Here is a 21,926-nt window from a genome sequence, read left to right as displayed (position 1 = left end):
AGGTTCCAAGTTTTGGACACGGTGGAATTCTACCCGATACCGACGTTATACGATACTTTTGGTCGCACCCGATTAAGTTGCCATAACCCGATATGGTTGATTCTAAAATGTTTCCGATTACTAATATGGAGTGTTAATATGAATTCTAAACATGATTAGACACCTATTAAGTCATAATTGAGGTCCCACAATAATGAATTAAATTAACGATGTAACGGAAACAAAATTGAAAACGACGAATATATTAACGAAAAAGGGTTACAATTGATGGAACGAACTTCGGGTTGTCACAGCTGAGGGTAGATGATGGATGTCGCTTCTTCTGTGATGGGGTTGGGTTTAATGGTGGCTGTAAAGGAGCGGAAGGCGGCAAAATTCCTCCAGCGACTTCACGCAGTGAAGGTAGTTGTGAAGAATCTGAAGTTGGTAAGGTCGAATCCATATGCTAATGTAACTTTTTCGGTCATCGGAATTAGGGTCCCTTTGCCATAAAAAGAATACCTTCATCCATAACTTGTTTTACCACCATTGCAGTCTAATTTGTAGCAAATGCATAGTAGAGGAGGCGGAGGAAGTCGAAGGTTAGGTGGAGAGGTGGTCATAGAATTTGAAGAACGGGGGGAGGCGAGTGTAGGGTAAAAGGTTAAGGTTTAGTATAATATATATATATATATATATATATATATATATATATATATATACACACACACACACTAGTTTATAACCCGTGAGAACCACGGTTATACAATTAATTAAAATTTTAAAATAAAAACTAAAAGTTATTAATCAATTATTTTAAATAAATTATTAATTAAGAAATTTTTTAGTTATATAAATTTTAATCTTTAATTTAAATAAATATGTGAAATTATATCACTTTATACATCTATATGAGAGATTTTTTTGTTTTGAAATCACGGTTATACAATTAATTAAAATTTTAAAATAAAAACTAAAAATTATTAATCATTTATTTTAAATAAATTATTAATTAATAGATTTTTTTAGTTATATAAATTTTAATCATTGATTTAAATAAATATGTGAAATTATATCACTTTATAATTTGTATTAAGTTTATTTTAAATTTTATTCTAATGTTATTAATTTAATGTAATTAGAGTGGTAAATTTAAAATTTGAAATTTGAAATGGATAATTAATAGGTTTAGAAATGACATTCATTAATTAGTATATATAATGTGGTGACACTTGGCAAAAGGAGAATAAAATATGCATTAATTAAGAGGCCTAATAAGATGACACATGTCAAAAGGAGAATAAAACTATTCTTTTATTAGATAGGAAGATATATATATATATATATATATATATATATATATATATATATATATATATATATATATATATATATATATATAGCTAGGTTATTTTGTTTATTACATTTATTGTGTGCTACAATGCACCAATAGGATTTAAGTAAATTAGAGAATTATTTAATTAAATAAATTTAGATATTAAATGATTTCCATAATTATATGTATATTAAATGATATCCATAATTATAATTCTCTTTTTATGAAAACTAATTAAATTTGTCATTAATTTCAGCGATAACATTCTTGAATTCGCATCTAGGTTTTTATATATGAGTTCGTATTTTGTTTAAGGACCCACTCACTAAAAATACAATAAATTTGCATGGAATATGAAGAATAGTGGTGTATTCTACTAGAATACACTTTCATTCTGCTGAAATACACACTCATTCTTCTATATATGAATTCATTCTGAAAGAATATTATTGTAAACATTAATGATAAATTTAATTAGTTTCCATAAAAATGAGTTATAAGTATGGATATCATTTAATATACATATAATTAATATTAAATTCATATTGGTGCATTCTAGCACATAATAGATGTGAGAAACATTTGAACCTACCTCTCTCTCTCTCTCTATCTATCTATATATATATATATATATATATATATGTATGGGAAAAATGAATATAGCCTTAAGGGTATATAAGATTAAATATCCATTACTTAAAACTACGTAGTTTTGATTAATGGGTTAATTTTCTAAATAAAAAAAGTACGATAGTTTCCTTAATCGTGATTACAATACTAATTCGAATCATTCCATAATCAAAGAAATCGGAAGTATCTTAAAACGAATTGACACATACTGGAATCGAAATTCAGGGAGTATCTTTAAACGAATTGACACATACTGGAATCGAAATTCAGAGAGTTCAAAAAAAAATTGCAATTAACAAAGAACTGAAATCAAAACAATCGCAATTCACAAGTGATCAAAATCATCCTCTGTTCTTTTTCGTTCAGAACACTTTCAAGTAATCTCCTCGCCTGCACTTGTATACTTTGTTTTATGTGTTTCATTAGTAAATTTGTATCTTTTATTATCAATTGGAATTGGTTGCAATTCACTAGGATTGAAATCATCCCCTGTTTTTTTTTTCCATAAGTTCGGTCCCTAATGCCCCCTTTTTTTTAGTGAAGACATATGCTGAAAACGGTTTTGATTGGTTATGAATAATTGAAGATAAAAACGAATTGATAAGATGATTAAAGAGCAAACTTCATGGTGCCTCTTGAAGTCTCTGTTTTGGGTTAACTTGGATGAACTTGATCAAACTTGTTGGAAACAATGAATAATTGAGGATAAAAAGCAACAAACGAATTGATATGATTATTAAAGTTTTTTCAGAAATTATTATTCGATATTATTGTTTACAATGTTCTTTATTACCTGATGAATCTTTATTTGTTTCGGGATTTTAAAAGTGACATTGTTGTTTTTTAGATATTGTCATTGGTTATTGTGTCTTTTTTTGGATAATGTTTCCATTATGTTTAATATAAAACAATTTGGTGTTAATCTTTTATCTGGAATGTTGTAGGCCATAATGAATGAAGCCGAAGCAACTAATCAAGCTATAGAACCATATATAACCGAATATATTGACACAAATGATTACGTGGAAGCAACATATGAATGTGAAAAAATAAATAGTTTCGGTGTGAACAATGAATTTGATGAAGATGAAGTTAACGATGAAAGTATACTAGTAAAGGTTTTTGATACACCCAATGATGCCTATACATTTTATAATGATTATTCATTTTTACATGGTTTTGGTATACGTAGAGATGACACAATTAAAAATCCTAAAAAAAATGAGCCTTTTCGAAAGATATATGTAGGCAACAAAGATGGTTTCAAAAGGATGGACAAAAATGATTCAAGTGAAAATGAGAAAAAACGTCGTAGAGATGTTAGAACCAGATGTCAAGGAAAGCTTCGAATAACAAGACAAGAGGATGGGAAATGGTTGGTGGACTCATTTAATGACACACACAATCACGACTTGACCATGACACCTACGAAGGTGATGAAGCATCGATCTCATAGCAGTTTTCACCATTCAATAGAAGGTAAATCTCTTATGCTACAATTTGGTTAAGCAGGGTTGAAACCTTCCCAGATTAAAAAGGCTATTAATACGATGAAAACCTCAAATGTAGCTGATGTTACTTCAAAGCAATGTGCCGATGTCTTATCTGAGCAACGAAAACAATATAAAGGAAAGGAGTTCTATGAACTTATAAAATATTTTCAAGATAAAACATTAGTTGATAGTGACCAGTATTTTGTTGTGGATTTGTCTGATGATGGGTATCCTAGAAATATCTTTTGGGCTGATGGTAGATCAAGAGATGCTTATATAAAATTCAGAGATGTTGTTGTGTTTAATATCACTTATATGACTAACAAGTTCAAGATGCCTTTTGCTCCATTTGCTGGGGTGAATCATCATGGGCAGTCTATACTTTTTTGTGGAACATTGCTTGAAAATGAAAAGGAAGAGACATTTGAATGGTTATTTGAACATTTCCTCAAATGTATGTTTAACAAGTATCCGAAGGCAATTATAACAGATCACGACAAAGCAATTGGAAATGCAATAAAAAAAGTGTTTCCGAAGACTCGACATCGTTTTTGTTCATGGCATATCATGAAGCATGAAATTGAGCACCTTCGATCATATGTTTCCCATTATAGTGATTTTCAAGAAACGCACAAACAATGGGTAAATAGTGACACCATTGAACAATTTGAAGCAACATGGGAAGTTATGCGTAATAAGTATGAACTGGAAAGCAATAGTTGGATTAGTGACAAGTATAACCAACGTATACATTGGGCTAAACCCTACTTGCAGGATACTTTCTTTGCTGGTATGACAACAACCAGACGAAGTGAGAGTATCAACTCATTTTTTTGATGGATTTGTTAATTCGACGACCATGTTGAATGAATTTGTTGTACAATACGACAAAGCAGTTGAGTCTCAAAGGGCTGTCGAAGAAGATGAAGACTTCAAGACTATGAACTCAAGGCCGATTCTTTCTTCAGTGCATCCAATCGAAGTGGAAGCCGGTCAATGTTATACTAGAAAGATGTTTGATACTTTCAAAAAAGAATGGACTGAAGCTATTACCAATTTAACTCATGAGACTATAGGAAAAACTATAGAAGAAAGCACATACCGAGTTGGGCAATTGGATGTTGATAAAAAATATTGGCGCAGTGTTACCTTTCGTTCTTTAGATTAAGTCAGCGTCACATGTTCCTATGCTAAGTATGAGAAAAATGGGATTTTATGCAAACATAGCCTATACGTGATGAAGAAGAAACATGTTAATGAACTCCCGAGTCACTATATTTTACCATGATGGACCCTTAATGCTAGGTACAAACTGGGTAGTGCTAGTATCGGACTCAGAGAAATGAATAATGAAAATGGAGTTAGTGCATACACACTATGGTGTGTCCGTTCAAATTTTACTAAACTAATTGAACAAGCAAGAGACTCCCTTTCAGAGATACAAAAAGTCAATACACTATTGATAAGTCTTTTCGATGATCAAACAAATCGAAAGAAATCTATTTCTTTGGAGAATGCATCTCAAGGTTCTTGTATGGGAGTTTCGCAAATAGATATGACGCCACAGTTATCTGTCCATGATCCTCTTGGTCCATCTACTACAAAAGGGCATCCTAAAATTGCTAGTAGAATCAGGTCTTCTTTAAAAGCCCCCAAAAAACGTACATGCTCTTATTGTCAAGGATTGTGTCATTACGCTACTAGTTGTTCCGAAAGAAAGGCAATTTTAATATTAATTTAATTTTCATGATTTAGAACTCTAATAATTATATTAACAATATTTTTTTACATGTATCAGATAGATGACTCGTTGAAAGAGACATAATGATAAGTTGTGTTGTTTTTGTGAGCAAAGGAAAATTCGATATGCTTCTTGGCATTTTTGACATTCTTTTTTGGTTAAAAATGTACGAATAATCTGGAAATGTTTTATGTTTATTAACATTTTTTATAGTTTTCAAATGAAAAATGTTGATTATTTATGATTTTTGTGTTTAAATTGAATGTTTGTTGTTCTTATGTGTTTCAAATGAAAGTACGATGTCATTTTAGGTTAAAGTTGATTAAAGAAAAATCTTGATAGTTTGTCTTCACATTCTGTTTTTTGTTCAATTACATGTCAATAATGGCTCAAAACTGAAAATTAGGCTGCCATAATGGGTTAAAACTAAAAAACGATGCTATTATGTGTAAAAACAAAGTTATGATGTTATTGTGGGTGAAAAACAAAAATATGATGCTATTGAGGGTTAAAAACAAAATTATGATTCTATTTTGGGTTAAAAACGAAAATGAGTCAAATGCCGGTTAAAAACGAAAATATGATGAAAATGTGGGTTAAAAACGAAAATATGATGCTATTGTCGGTTAAAAACGAAATTATGATGTTATTGTCGGTTAAAAACGAAATTATGATGTTATTGTGGGTGAATAACAAAAATATGATGCTATTGAGGGTCAAATAAATTATGATATTATTGTGGATTAAAAACGAAAATATGATGCAAATGTGGGTTAAAAACGAAAATATGATGCTATTGTGGGTTAAAAATGAAATTATGATGTTATTACGGATGAAAAACAAAAATATAATGCTATTGAGGGTCAAAAACGAAATTATGATTGTATTGTGGGTTAAAGACGAAAATATGATGTGCATGTGGGTTAAAAACGGAATTATGATGTTATTGTTGGTGAAAAACGAAAATATGATGCTATTAAGGGTCAAAAACGAAATTATGATTTTTTGTGGGTAAAAAACGAAAATATGATGCAAATGTGGGTTAAAAATGAAAATATGATGCTATTGTGGGTTAAAAACGAAAGTATTTATAAGCACATTGCTATTTCGAATCAATAAGAAAAGTGGGTTGCAATTTCAGCTCTATCCACCAAAAAAAAACTTTTTCTATACACTTTCTGTCAACATATACAATTCGTCTAAAAACCTATAAAAATTGTGTCCTAACTAATAACTTTGTCTATACAATTCGTTTAATACAATCTTCAACTTCTTTGGTGTCTCCATAACCCAAGATCTTTCAATTATAATCACCTACACATGAGAATAACTTTGCATTTGTAATTTGTTAAACGGGAATGAAAGTAGATATATTTTTTGTCCCATTGACATTAGGGCTTAAATGATTTGTCCGTGTTAATCATTTATTTTTTAACTTGTTCTACTTAACAACAGAAAAACTATCCCAGAATCCAGACAGTAGTGAATAAAATGGGCAGCATTGCATACGAATTCCGAGTCCCACAATTAAAGGTATGATGTTTTAAGTAAACTTTTGACTAGTTAATTGTCATTTCTATGCAAAAGACATAAATACCCTTCTAATCTTTTCAATATAAAATGGAAATTCAAAACATGTTGAAGCTCATGTTGCTGTGAAGACATAAGGAAGCAAAAAAAAAAAAAAAAACTTCATTGCCCTTTTCAAACAAATCACGAGAGCATATTGATCATGTGATAATGAATCTACCTGCTCTTATCCATACCCAATAAAGACATGAAATTTTGAATTGGTTGGTGGTTTTTAAGCCCACCTCTTCCATGTCCAAATAACATACAAAAGCAACAACAAATCACATTCAATAATAAATTACCAACAGTAAATTCATTTGACTTTTATGTTTTCCAGGATTGCCCTCACTGAGTGCAATTGAAGATATGCAATATGAAAAGAACACCAGGAAGTTAACTAGGGCAGAAATTGAACGACAAATGTAAATAAATGAAACAATTTAAATTCATACCAATTTGTTTTAGGATGAGCAAGTCTTACAAAACTGGGACCAAATCACTTCTTTTTCTATTAAGTAAGTAATAAAGAAACTGCACCCTAACCTAGGAATAGGAGTTGTGTAGTGTTATTTATGTGAAAACAAAGTTGCTTGTATTATAAATAATAAATAATAAAGTGTGATTTATGTTTTTGGCAGCGGGTTTCTTGAATAAAATGCACGAGCCCAAGCTCTACGAGCATATGGACGCATCCAAACTGGAAGTTCCTGTTTGGAAACAAACAAACATTATCAAATACAACATTCATTGCACACGATTGACAAAAAAGTTCACTTAGGCATTTAATCGAACACCTGGTGGATGGGCTGCATAAACTATAATTTTTAGAGAAAATGAGTTCCCTGTAGTGATGTTGATTCGTCATTGCCCATTTCAAGGAAGAGCAAAAACAATGAAGTTCCTGTGAGACAAAAGCGAATGGAAAATTGAAGATTTTTAAGGCGAGATGGTGTTTGTGAAACTGAAAGAGACAGACATAAGGACTAACCTGAATCGACATTGCATATGAACGATGTGCCAAGAATTCCAATTTAGTGATATAGGTTTTGTTCTTCATTAAATTTCCTTCGCTGAATTGAATTCAAATTTTATTGAAATCGTTTTCTTTTTTGGTGAGTTAACCATCCCGTCGTCTTCATTGAAGGTGTTTGGTGAATGAATCGGGTTTTGTCTGATGCAACTTTACGGTGATGAGAAAAGGTAGGAAGAAAAACGGATGGGTGGCCGTGGCGGTGGCGGATGGGAACGCCGATCGGTAATAGGCTGTGCAAAAATAAGGGCTTCAACAATTTATCACACAACAAATTTCACAAGTCTGGTAATGTTGTATACCTATTCACTTTTTCATATATATATATATATATATATATATATATATATATATATATATATATATATATATATATATATATATATATATATATATAGGGTTAGGTTCATTTGAGACCACCTATATTTTGTGAGACCGTGAGACGCATTTTTTGATTTTTTTTTATTTTTTTTTTATTTTTTTTAGTTAATTCATGTTCCAAAAATAATATTTAAAAAAAGAATTTTTTGATTTTTCCATTTATTTTGCATTTTAAAATTATTTTTAGAATATGTACAGTGTAATATTCTATTTAGAATATTTCACGTATTTTTCAAAAAAAAATCGAATTTTCTTTATTTTTTTTATTTTTTTTAATTAATTCAAGTTCCGAAAATAATATTTAAAAAAAGAATTTTTAGATTTTTCCATTTATTTTGCATTTTAAAATTATTTTTTAGAATATGTCAGTGTAATATTCTATTTAGAATATTTCACGTATTTTTTCAAAAAAAAACGGAATATTTTTTTTTATTATTATTTTTTTATTTTTTTTAGTTAATTCAAGTTCCGAAAATAATATTTAAAAAAAGAATTTTTGGATTTTTTCATTTATTTTGCATTTTAAAATTATTTTTAAATTTGGTCTCACGGTCTCACAAAATTAGAATGGTCTCAAATGAACCTACACCTTATATAAGCTTACGTACCTAACCACATCATACTATGTAATTTTGTATCATATTTGCATTGTAATCACCCAAAGTTCTTAAAATTCAACCTCATAACTTGATTGCTTCCAAAATCTTTGGACTTTCACCATTATATATATATATATATATATATATATATATATATATATATATATATATATATATATATATATATATATATATATATATATATGAGAAAAGTGAATATACCCTTAAGGGTATATAAGCTTAGGTACCCAAACTCACCATACTACGTCGTTTTATATCATATAATACATTCTAATTGTACAATGTTCATGTAATTTAACTTCTCATTTGATTTACTTTCATGATTTTTATAAATTACACATTTATCTTTCTCTTAAATAATCTTCATTTTCAACGACAATATATAAAGCCTATTAGGTGTTCGATAAAAAGATGTGATAAAAGAGAAATATAATAGTGAAAATTTGAAAATATTGAAAGTAGATAACGTTGGGGGTTGAAGTTTAACAACATTATAATGAATATATCAAACAAAACAATGTATTATGATGTGTTTGGGTACCTAAGCTTATATACCTTTAAGGATATATTCACTTTTCCCTATATATATATATATATATATATATATATATATATATATATATATATATATATGTATGTATATATATAAGTTAGATAGGGGTAAATTTGTCATTTCATACATAGTTAACCACTATCTTTTAACAAAGTTAGTCAAAAAGGCTAATCGTGCTTGATTTTAAAACCTAAAGACCACCGGTGTAACTTTTTCAAAAAATATGGTGAAATTGCCACTTTTCAGAAACTATAGATTTATGTGTATTGATTAAGGAATAATCATAGTTATTGTAAAAGCCCTGAATTGAATTATAGGTAGAATCCCTAATTTATAGGAATTAGCATTGATTGTACAGCTAGGATATCCTCTGTAATTAGCCTATAAGTAGGCATTTTTCCTCCGGTGAATAAATTATCAATTCTTTCGAAAAGCTTCATGGTATCAGACCTTTAGAAGCCTCTTTTCACCGTCATTTCTTTTAGCAAACTTTGTTCAAGTCTTTCCTTTCTTCAACATATCTCATGCATGGTGACAAGTGTATCTCATATCAGATGCCTCTTTCACACATCAGATGCTTCTTTCACATCCAAGGAGTGAGGGGAGAAAGAAGATGAAGTAATTGAATGATTATAAGTTAACAACTTTATATAATAACATTACTCACATATAATAAATATTTCATAGAAAATAAATTTTTTAGATGTATTTTTGGTATTTTTAAAAAAAAAAAAACGATGGGCTACACATTTCTACCAAAAATGTATATTTTTATCAATTTAGGCGTCATAGTTTCACTTTGTCGCTTTAATCTCACATTAAGTGTTCCAAGGCTCTCGATTTACTTTCACAATAAATTTTAACTTCTCAATCCACTAACCATTGTAGAAAAGGCACTTTGGAACATTCGTTTCTCAATATAGGCATTGTACTTTCAACTCTACACATAGTTCCATAGAATTTAGATTGTGAACAATATATACCTAATTAACAAACATTAAATTAACGACCTCATAACTTGCTTTCACTAAGAATCATGGGTGTCAAATGTACTATTATAAAGTATTTTCTTCACAAAAATATATTAATGAGAAGACTTTAATTAATGTTTGGTTTAGTTAAATACATGATTCAAGATATGATGGTATGCATGATATGGTCATTTGTATTAAGGGTTTCACGGTACGGTCAAGTACCAATAAAAAATAGCCAACTATGTATATAAAACAAGCTCAACAATAAATCAATACAATACCACAATAACAAGTAAACCTGTTGAGAATGAGTGAGCAATAATGGATGTATACTCAAACCTGCTTCCTTTTAACATGTTCAAGGGCCAGGTAATTGCCAATAAGCTTTGATATTGGCTTCTATTATGATCAGCACAAGTCAATGACTACAAATTCAGGATATAATAGTGTCAAGATTAATTTACATGACAAAATGTATATCAAAGTTACTGTATTGAACACGTATGTACTTATTATGTAAATGAGAAACTAACTAACGACCGACCTTAAAGGAGAAGATAAATAAGGTTTTGGAGGAATTTCCAATGATTCTATGTCCCCTTCTAACATTTCCAATACCTTTGTAATTTTTGGGCGACTCAAGGGATTTGTTTTTATGCACCATAAGCCCGCAATAATCATTTTTTTTACCATCTCATTTTCTTCATCGCCCGTACTTGTATGTAGTCATAACTCTTCATCTAATTCAAGTTTTTTGTATATCCAATGAGGAAAGTAAATTTCACTTGTATGATCAACTCCAACCTCAATATTTTTCCTCCCTCCAACAATTTCCAAAATCATCATCCCATAACTATAAACATCTGATTTGTTCGATACATGCCCAAAACTCCTAGAATATAGTACTTCAGGAGCAATATACCCTGGCGTTCCTCTCATATGGGACATAGATATCATGCTTCTTTTCTCGGGGAATAGCCTGGCAAGGCCGAAATCGGATATTTTAGGAGAAAAATCTTGATCATCCAAAAGAATGTTATGGGGCTTTATGTCAAAATGCAAAATTCGTGTGTTACAACCACTATGAAAGTATTCTAAGCCTCGAGCAATTCCGAATCTCATGCAACTTTTTCCATCCAATTTGGCTATTACTCAAAGACGTTTGGTCATATATAAACTTCTCAAGTGATCCATTAGACATGAACTCATAGATCAATGCTCTTTCATGGCCCTCAAAGCAAAATCCTACAAGACTTACGATATTTACATGGGAAGTTCTACCAACACTTGCAACTTCATTTATGAAATCTTCACTGTTACCTTTCAATCCACTTCAGATCTTCACGGCCACTAAACTTCCATTACTTAATACTCCTTTATACACTAAACCAAAGCCACCTTGTCCTAATTTGGCTTCAAATGAGTTTGTCATCCTCTTTACTTGCAAATAAGTGTACCTTTTCGCAAGAAATTCATGATTTTCTAGAAAATTTTCCACATTAGCCTTCTTCTTTGTCTTTATTCGCCATCCGAGTTTCCATACGAAACATAAGATTATCACAATCGACATTGTCCCAAATCCTACACAAACAGCTGCAACAAACAATGAACAAGAATGTCTTAAATATTGTTAATTAAAATTGAAAATTCCTACATGTATATGTGTGTGTAAGCATATAGTATTTAGTAGTAATGCATTTGATGAAAGATGTGTATTACCTAGGATATATTTCAGTTTTCTGAGTGGTGTTTCTGCAGCAATCAAACAACAAAAGATAAGTTATATTAGTATATGTTAGACATATCAGTTATCCAGTGTATCCAGAATAAGGAGAAAACGAAAAGGGAAAAGGCAGGCATAAATACTTTTTTTGGCGTTGGAACACAGAAACCTTCCATCGGGAGTATGACACTGGCCTTCTTCCTTGTGACACTTATCACAGGAAGGTGAGAGCTTAATTAAAACAGAGAATTTGGAACTGAGAAGAGAAAATATGTTTGTTTCATTAAGTACTTTATGGTCACCTGTCTCTACAGGCAACCGTATAACTTGACATGTAGGTGGGATATCACTTAGAATTGTTGTGTTGCTGATTGAATACTTATAGTAGAAGTTGTGATCTTTGCATTTGTTATAGCTATTGTAATTAAGTTGGTTAAAATAAGCATTTTCTGCAGCATAAGGGGGACTGTTGTTGCATTTGTAGAGAGTGATGAAGGGTAGGATCGAAATTGAATACAAAAGAGGACTTGGAGAAGTGAAATTATCCGTAAGTGCCTCACAATTGCTATCATTTACAAGTCTTTGAAAGAATTACGGATTGAGACAACCAGTTGATCAGACACATACTTGCCATCAATCTGATATGAGTCTCTTCCAAGTTGAATTCTCCCACCATTTGAAGTACAGTTCACCCACATTGCTTGTCATCAGTGGCATTATTATAAAATGGGTACTTGAATGAGGTGTAATTCGGATTTGGGCAACTGAAACTCTCTGGGGAGATAGACATAGAAGTGTTGTGGTCTGTAGCAGAGTGAAGGAAAGGTACACAGGCCAGAAGAACAAATGCAAGAAATAAGACGGGATTCATTTCAAATGTCCAACAGAAAAGTTTAGACACTTATTTCATGTGTTCTTTAGACTCCGTTGAGTGTGTATAAGTGTATAATAACAAGTGTATATATCTTTTTGCCTCTATATGTTTTCGAGAACAACTCTTTAGAACTGTTATGCTAAAACATGTGGGGTCTTACGTGAGTAGCATTTAATAAGCTTTCACACTCAAAAACTCAATTACCCCGGTGTTCACGCCAAAATCATAGAAATTCAGTCATTTTGTATTTTTGTCCTTAATTATTGTCTATTGATCAAGACTTTAAGTCAACGATTCTTCTCCTCCATCCATCCTTGACTCCTTTCAAGTGCTAAGACTCACATGGAAAATTTCTTGTGGTCCCCTTTTTATGCCCATCTTGTATGTCTTGACTCTTGACTCAACATAAATAATCGATAGAGATCTCTAAGGGTTCCTAAATTTACCAATACCACATCATTCTAGAAGAAATCAAAATATAGACATAACTGACGTGTGTATATGTAGGATACGAGTATATACTTTTTAACCTACATACAAAAAGTAAATACATAGATTAAGGTGTTTTACTTTATGGTACCCAGCAGTTGAAGTTTCTATGAAAAATCAGTCTTCTAAACAAGTTGACTGAAATTTTTGATCAAATTTTCCTTCAGTGATAAAGACAAGCTAGTTAAAACTTCTCATTGACTCTCCATCGTTCTTGCTCCATTAAAAAATTATCATCCTTGCCTTTCTTTGAAACTCCAAATCAAGAAAACATTGACTTCATGTAAAAGTGAGAGAGGAAGCATTAAAAAACTGTTAAATATTAAATAATATTTAAACCCCGGTAAAGAGAAAGTGTATGTGCATAACAGGATAGTAAAATTACAAAATAATACTATAAATGTGTCGAGTAAATGCAAGGATGGAAAATATTTGCATAGGAAATGTGAATTTTACAATCTGTTTATAGTTTCTTTTATAGGGATGAGCAAGAGGCCAGATCCAGACCGGACCGGTCAGAAGACCGAAAACCCGAAGACCGAAAATTGTGAATTACCTTACCAAAGAACCGGACCGTTTTTGTGTGTATCGGGTCCTGGTTCAAACCGGTCCAGTTCCGGGTACTAAACCAGGTTTCAGGTTTTGGACAAAATTAAACTTTTTGGACTTACTTCATTTTGATTGGCTTCCATGGAACCAATCCAATTTTCATTCATCATTGTAGAGGAGAGGGAAGTATGTTGTCTATTAGAGAGTAGAAGATTGGTAGTTTTTTTTAGTAACATTGGAATGTGATGGAGAGTTGGAGATTAGAGGCCGAACACACAAAAAAAAATAAAAAATAAAAAAAATAAAAAAATAAATAAATAAATAAATGTCACTGCCGTGGACTATGGAAGAGCCAAGCAAGGTTTTTTGTTTTTTTTTTTTTTTTTTTTTTTTTTTTTTTTTTTGTATTTGTCAGCTCGTAGGGACGAGCCACACATTTCCTAAAAAACTAATGGTAATTTAATGTTCATGTTTTTTCGAAAAAAAAGCCTTATAAATAATATTACGATAGATATGTTACCACTATAAGAATAATGGGCATTAGTAGCGACGCTTTTAGCGGCGACACATAATTTTCGTGTTATTTGTCGCCGCTAAAGGTGGTTGTCGCCGCTAATGCCCATCGACCCCGATCCGCATCGAAATATGAGATGAAACTTTAGCCGATGATTTTGTCCCTAATGCAACGACTAAAAATCGATAATGTACATACCAATAGCGGCGACGGTGTCACCGCTAATACTCGAAAATTTTGACCGCCAAAGTTTCCCCCTAAAGATATCGCCGATAATACTCAAAAAATTTGACCATCAAAATTCTCCCCAAAGGTGTCGCCGCTAATACTCTATATGTTGCTGCTAATACTCAACGTGTCGCCGCCAAAAGGCATCGCCGCTAATGTCCTTCGCAAATATAACCCACTTCAGCTCCTTCTTCCTCCTTCAACTCATTCTTCCTCCTTCTCTCTTCTATGAACTCATTTATATGTAGAATGTGTCTTTTGTATATGTATGTGTATTATGTATGTATTTGTGTATTAGTATGCATATATATATATATATATATATATATATATATATATATATATATGAGTGTTTTTATATGTGTATTATGTATGTATTTGTGTATTAGTATGTGTTTTTGTATATGTATGTACATGTTTTTGTATGTGTATTGTGTATGTATGGATCTGTTTTTGGTTATATGTGTTTATAAAGTTTTTATAATTTATAACAGTTTTTATAATTTTATAAGGTTTTTTTGTATATGGAAAGAATGTTTAAAAAAAACTAAAAAAAGATAAAACTACAATTAGCGGCGATATTTTTAGTAGCGACAGAAAGTATTAGTGGCGACATGGTATTAGCGGCGACGGTAAGCATTAGCAACGACAAATTGGGTATTAGCGACGAACCAACAGCGGCGACCATTTAGCGGCGACATGTCGCCGCTAAAGGTATTAGCGGCGACGCCTGTCATCACTAATAGTCATTTTTCTTGTAGTGTACCTATGCTACTTTTTTATTATCTTACTAGATGTAAGATTCATGTATTACATAGGTTCATTTAAAAGAAAATTTAATTATGAAGTTCTTAACATTTTGAGAAATTTGAATTTATAAGAAAAATTAAAAAACATAATGAATTATTAAAACTAAAATGTTTTTTTCTTTTTTATATTTAAACTAATAATTTAGATAAATAAACATAAGAAACTAATAAGACTTTAATTTAAATTTTTTGAAATTAGAATAAATATCAATCAATGATATTGATATACATTTATTATTATATTTATCGCAATTCTTATATTTAAATATCAAGTGAAATTTAATAAAATAGAAAAAACCACAAAATGTCATGTGAAAAATTTTTAATTGAAAAAACCTTAAAATAATATGTGGTCAAATCAATAAAAGTGTAGCATTTGACAAAAAGATTTTCATTTATTAGTATAGATTATATCCAATTTGGTGAGACATGTGGTACTCAATTTTAATACTCAATCACATTAGATACATTATTTTTTGTAGCAATAATAATTTATAATTCAATAAAAACTTCATAGCATTAACTAATAAGTCAATATCATTACTTATATATTTTAAAATATCTATAAAAGGAATTAAGGTGGAAATGTTTTCCAATCCGGTCCGAGTTAAAACCCGTATTTCGGGTACGGTCCGGTCCAAACCCGAAACCCAAATAGTGGTAAAAACAAAACCGGCCTACTAATATGAATATCCAATCTGGTCCGGGTCTGATCTTGGTTTTTTTCCGGTCTGGTCTGGTCTAATGGGTCATATTTTGTAGGGGGGACAATTTGTAATTTGAAATGTTAACTTAAACTATGAAACACATCTAGTAACTATAAAATTTTAATAGGAGGCAACCGCACCCGTAATACCTCTCAAAGAGATATGGGTCCCTTTAGCAGTCTACTTTTGCTTGACTAGAGTATTTAGTATTGCTTCTTCAAGAATCTAATCACACTATTTTAAGTTTCGTACTTTTATTTTGTTCAAGAAGCACAATATTCCTTCAAGTAACTTCGGTTATGTATTCATCTAGTTGAAGGAGTTACAAATTTTTTTACCAAAAGTCAAGTCAATATGAAGTCTTTTTGTTTATTGATCACATGTAATCATCAACATTATGATATGTTTGGTATTATGGAATGAAATTATGAATTCACAAAAGAATGGAATGAAAAACATAATAGAGTTGGTCATTACATTTCATTATTACTCCACTGCAACAGTAAAAAAAAATTGTTATCAACAAGTCACCACTATTACAGTCTATACGTGCACTTACTATGTTTTTTTGGTTCTTAAATCCATAGTACGCTTAAATTACATACTTATCAAGTTGTTTTGGGCTTTTGGCGTTTAAATTCATAGTATAATTCAAAAGTATTATATTGGAACTCCATCACCTCTCTGTTTATTTAGATTATTGAAGTTACCTTAGGATGGTTAAATTTGTTGACCATTTTAAAAGTGAATAGACAAAGGTGTTAATAACTAGTACTGTAGCCTCTTGTGTATTTTTAGGAACGTCGACTTCTCCAAACATACAAGAAACTGTTCTTTGTTTGTTCTTTATCCCATAAAAGCAGGCATATAGGACTAAATCTATCTAAAATCTATTGATACAGGTAAGTCTCACCCTTCAATCTAATAGAGAATTCACTGTCGCATTTTATCAAACAGGTAACAGGCAAGTAAAACTCTCACTCAGAAACCGGTTCAAATCAATCAATTATATGCAAATGAACTCTAATTGATCTACTGTGGGACGTGATATAGGTAAAAAACGAATGTTGAGATTAAATAACATACTTAATACTGCAGTTAGCTTCGAATTTGACAATTATAAGTTTGAACCATGAAAATTCGGAGTCAAAATCTCATTTACGTAGAGATCATGTTGAGTTTTTGTTAACTTCAAAAGAAAACGACAGCAATCCTTTAATAGATAGATGGATAAAAAGGAATATACCATTTCATGCATAATAGCAGACACTGAGTATATATACTTTTTCACTGACAGAATTACTCGATCATGAAATTGACCTTCGGATGAGTCTTGTTCAACCAATCGGTAAAATTGCATGCTCTAAAATATATTTAATGGATTACCCACAATTTATTAAACTTGTATACTGCTTAGAAGAATATCTTTCTTTTGTGTAGGTGTGAAACGATGAAGAACATCACACGTTTAATATTCGAGAGATTTAAATGCATTGATCCTTACATTTTATTATATCGAGTCGTATTTCAGTATATATTGCAGTCTCCACAACAAACCCGATCAGTGTGCTGTGGAACGGTGAAAGTATTATGAAAGTCATGTTTCACATTAATTTCGTTTTTGCAGCAGCAATAGCTATTTGACTTTCTACCAAAACCTATGTATTGAAGCTTGATGAATATTTCCCTGAGGAAATGAATAAACTAGCCATTTTCTTTAATTATCTATCCAAAAATAGCCAAAAAAATATATTAGCCAAAAATAGCCTATGAAAGAGTAGTTCCATCAGAGTTGACTATGGTCAATATTGACTACAGTCAAAGGGGGGAAAGGGGGGAATCTACGGATTTAGGGCAATGGACTACTGTTTTGCCAATCGTCTACTGTTTCAGGTTAACTATAATTTTTTTTTTTTTTTCATTTCGAAAATCTAAAACCATAGATTATTTTATAACCTACGGTATCCTTTCAACGAACTATGGTTTCCCAAACCGTAATCTATAGTTCTGGGTAAAAAGTCTACGATTTAAATTTTTTTTTTTAAATAAATGAAGAGTAGTTTTTTTGAGAATTATTTTAATAAAAAAAAACCATTGTTTGTAAATGTAGAGTAGTTTCTTGACAATTATTTTGTTAAAAAATATTTTTTTTGTAAAACTACTCTCCATTTATTTAAATAAATAAATAATTAATTAATTAAAAATTAAAAAAATTAAAACCATAGACTTTGTACCCAGAACCCTAGACTACGGCTTGGGAAACCATAGTTCGTCGAGAGGAAACCATAGGTTATAAAAAACCTATGGTTTTAAATTTTCGAAATGAAAAAAAAAAATTATAGTTAACCCGAAACAGTAGACAATTTAGAGAAACAGTAGCTCACTCTAATTACTTACGGTTTTGTGGGCTATTTTTGGATAATTACTAATTTTTGGCTATTTTTTATAGGTAATTAGGCAAAATGGCTACAATAGTAATTCTCTCTTTTTCCTTTACGGATTTGTTAATGTTCAAGAATGTATAAATGTCGGCTGAGACTAAATAGATGTGTATCTAGTAAGGAAATTTTTTAGAAATTTAGTACTAAGATGATTGGGAGTGGCTCGCTACAAAGGAGTCACTAGCATCCGCTAGCTCCAATACACACCGCCCCCTAGCGCATGCTAGGGGGCTCACTAAAATGAACTCGCCAGCAGCATAGCGAGATGAGAGAGAAAGAATGAGAAAGTTGTGATTGATGGTTGGGTTTTTGTAACGAATCCTAAATCAAAACAAGAAGAAAGATGATAAACATGTGGGTGATTTTAAGTCTTCACTCCCAAATTCCCACCCTTAAATTGTGATGACTTCTTCTTCTCAATGTAACTTCTTCTTTCACTATTAAAACACAAATGTTGGGTGGTATATATGGATGCCTTTTTATTTATTTTGAATTAAATGAAAAATAATGGAAAGTAAATAATGTTTGGAATACTTTTGAAATATTTGTTAAATTTATTAGTAATTCGATTTAAGTGTTTGTGTTTTAAAAAATAAAATTTATGTAATATGAAATGTTTACGTATTAACAAAATATATAATTTTAGTTAAATTTGTAAAAGAAAATGAAAAAAAATGGAGTGATAGGGTACTACCACTCCATGTGAAATGTTAAGAAATATGTGTTAGTGAAGTGGTAGGCAAAAAATGACATTGCAGTAAAAAAAATGATATGGCAAGGTGTTAGGAGTGGTACCACTCCCTCCAGCCTAATTGTTAAATGTTTATATTCTTATTAAGTTAGGAAGGCCCCACCACATTCCTTCCCCTCACCTCACTGAAACCCCCCTATCTCACGATTCCATCATCGGTGGTGGCACCGAAAAGGTTAATTGTTACTAATTTACTCTACAATACCCTATTTAGGTTTACATTTGTTATAAAATATGATGATGCTTGAAATGTAAGAAACCAACACGAAGAGTAGTGAACACCAAGATATAAAGTGGAAACTCGAAATCAGGAAAAACCACTATGAAATGTCACCCTTATTAAAATGTTACATAACGGAGAAATCTCCAAGGTGAGAGGGGAGAAAGAAGGTGAAGTGTTGGAATGGTTGAAAGTTAACATCTAAATGACTTATAATAACATTACAAGGAGTTCTAAAGAAACTCTAAAACCCATAATTAGCATGAAACTTTCCTACCTATTAGAACTTCACATTACAATCAAGTACCAATAAAAAATAGCCAAACTATGAATACAATGCCACAATAACAAATAAACAATGTAACGTTTGGTTCCTGGTACACATTTTAACCTTATTATTTATTTATTTTGGAAGGGGTATTTGACGAGTTGGTGGTCCTAACTCGTCGACTAAAAGGCGGAAAAGGCGTGGGTTTTAAGTGAGCTACTCGACGAGTCGAAGTCTTGACTCGACAAGTAGGCCAGGCTAGATGAAACCCTAATCTTTGGGGTTTGCACCCTATTTAAGCATCATATATGGCCTCCATTCCACCCTTCATCACCTCCACACCCTAATCAACCTTGAGTGATCTTGAGCTATTTCTTTCCATTTTGTGATTAAAGCTAGAAGAAGGAAGCAAAAGGCTTGTAGTTCCAGAAGGAAGGTCAAGGATCCAAAGCTAAGGACTTATTTCTGTCTTCATAGAGGTATAAAGCTTATACCTTGGTTGTTATTCACATAGATCCCCTTCTTAGCTTGTATGTTGTCATTTTTGGGTAATTTCCAAGGTCATTCCGAGTTTTGGACCTTTGGGGGTGTATTGAGTTCAAATCTGGGCACTCTTGAGCTTTGAAAGCTCAAATTTGCCACCTTTATTTAACCATTGCTCCATTTTATGACTTAGACCTTCATTTTTGTATGGATTGTATGTTTTAGCTTCACAACACCATGCATGCACGTAAAGTTAGCAACTTTACATATAATGCTAGCCTAAGGAGTCCAGATCTATGAGTCAGAAGCACTGGAATGGATTAAAATTAACTGAATAGGGATGTCACATGGAGGAATCGACGAGTTGTTCTTGGAACTCGGCGAGTCGGGTCGTGAAACCTAACTCCTTTTCTGGTTGCGAGTGAAACCATTGAGTTTTGGGAGATGACTCAGTAAGTTGGACAGGATTTGGATTCGGAAGCTGAAGAACTCGACGAGTCCAAAGAGAGACTCGATGAGTTAAAGTCGATATATCTCGATATTATAAGAGGAAGAACTCGACGAGTCTTGGAAGGGACTCGACGAGTTGACTTAGTTGACCTCAGGTCTGAAATTGTTCATGAACTCACCGAGTTAGGAGATGACTCGATGAGTTGGGGTTGACTTGGAGTTGACCTTGGCTTTGACTTTGACCAGGATGTTGACTTTTACCAGGGGTAAAATGGTCATTTTACCCTGAGAAGGATTATCAGGTTTTGACAAAGCATTATGTGTGATTGTATGTGTCGGGGTTAGCCCGATGTAGATTTTATGTTTCGGACTTCGGGATGATGTCGGGGCAAGCTCGACGAAGTTAGTATGCTTGATACCTTTGTGATTCTTGCATGTGTCTGATTATGTGTTCCAGACTTTGGTATGATGTCGGGGCAAGCCTGAGGAATGTTAGCTTTCATGTTATGTTTATGTTATGCTTGTTGATATGATATGTATACCGGACTTCGGTCCAATGCGTGGCAGGCGAGGCCCGATGCAGGGGCTAGGCCCAAGTTACGTCGGACCTCGGTCCGGATTCGTCTGATGTCGAGTGGTCACCGATGCAGTGGGCTAGGCCCAGTATGTGATTATGTGTATGGTATGTGGTAGCTTGGGAGAACTCGCTAAGCTTCGTGCTTATAGTTTTCAGTTTCGGTTTCAGGTACTTCCACTAGCAAGGGGGAAGGGTTCAGGATGATCGCATAGCACACACCACAGTTTCAACCTGGGATGTTTAGACTTTGATATTTTCTTTTATGATTTTGATATAGTATTTATAAATGATGTTTTGAGATACACGACTTATGATTTTCTTTATGATGATGGATGACTTATGGTTTTATTATAAATGATTTTAAAAAGAAATTTTTGGTTTGTATTTTTGGGTTGTTTCAAACAAGTTGAGAACGAGTGAGCAATAATGGATGTATACTCAAACCTACTTCCTTTTAACATGTTCAAGGGCCTGGTAATTGCAAAAAAAAAAAAAAAAAAAAACTTTGATATTGGCTTGTATTATGATCAGCAC

General features: G+C 31.8%; 1 protein-coding gene, 1 long non-coding RNA gene and 1 pseudogene across 3 annotated transcripts; 1 reads left to right on the top strand and 2 right to left on the bottom strand.

Annotated features, from left to right (window-relative positions):
- The first annotated feature begins 306 nt into the window (after positions 1-306).
- Positions 307-4,606, top strand: LOC145035530 (protein FAR1-RELATED SEQUENCE 5-like). The gene is made up of 4 exons (XM_078984059.1): positions 307-426; positions 2,890-3,424; positions 3,515-4,228; positions 4,335-4,606. Exons 1-4 carry the CDS (start codon positions 307-309, stop codon positions 4,604-4,606), a joined length of 1,641 nt encoding a protein of 546 aa, XP_078840185.1.
- Positions 4,607-6,295: 1,689 nt separating this feature from the next.
- On the bottom strand, positions 6,296-8,072 carry LOC145036559 (uncharacterized). Of its 2 annotated transcripts, XR_013678470.1 has the most exons (3): positions 7,740-8,072; positions 7,546-7,652; positions 6,296-7,458 (listed from the first exon to the last, which is right to left on the bottom strand). It is a non-coding gene; the product is annotated as an uncharacterized LOC145036559 (long non-coding RNA). The 2 variants fall into 2 exon arrangements; XR_013678469.1 differs by having other exon boundaries at positions 6,296-7,652.
- A 2,748-nt stretch (positions 8,073-10,820) lies between these two features.
- Positions 10,821-12,942, bottom strand: LOC145035529 (LEAF RUST 10 DISEASE-RESISTANCE LOCUS RECEPTOR-LIKE PROTEIN KINASE-like 2.4; annotated as a pseudogene).
- Positions 12,943-21,926: the final 8,984 nt, after the last annotated feature.

Source organism: Lactuca saligna, chromosome 3 (assembly GCF_052625555.1).
Source record: "Lactuca saligna cultivar CGN05327 chromosome 3, ASM5262555v1, whole genome shotgun sequence".
NCBI classification, from domain to species: Eukaryota; Viridiplantae; Streptophyta; class Magnoliopsida; order Asterales; family Asteraceae; genus Lactuca; species Lactuca saligna.
The sequence above is the reverse complement of the archived record's forward strand: the minus strand, read 5'-3'. Positions and strand labels throughout refer to the sequence as shown.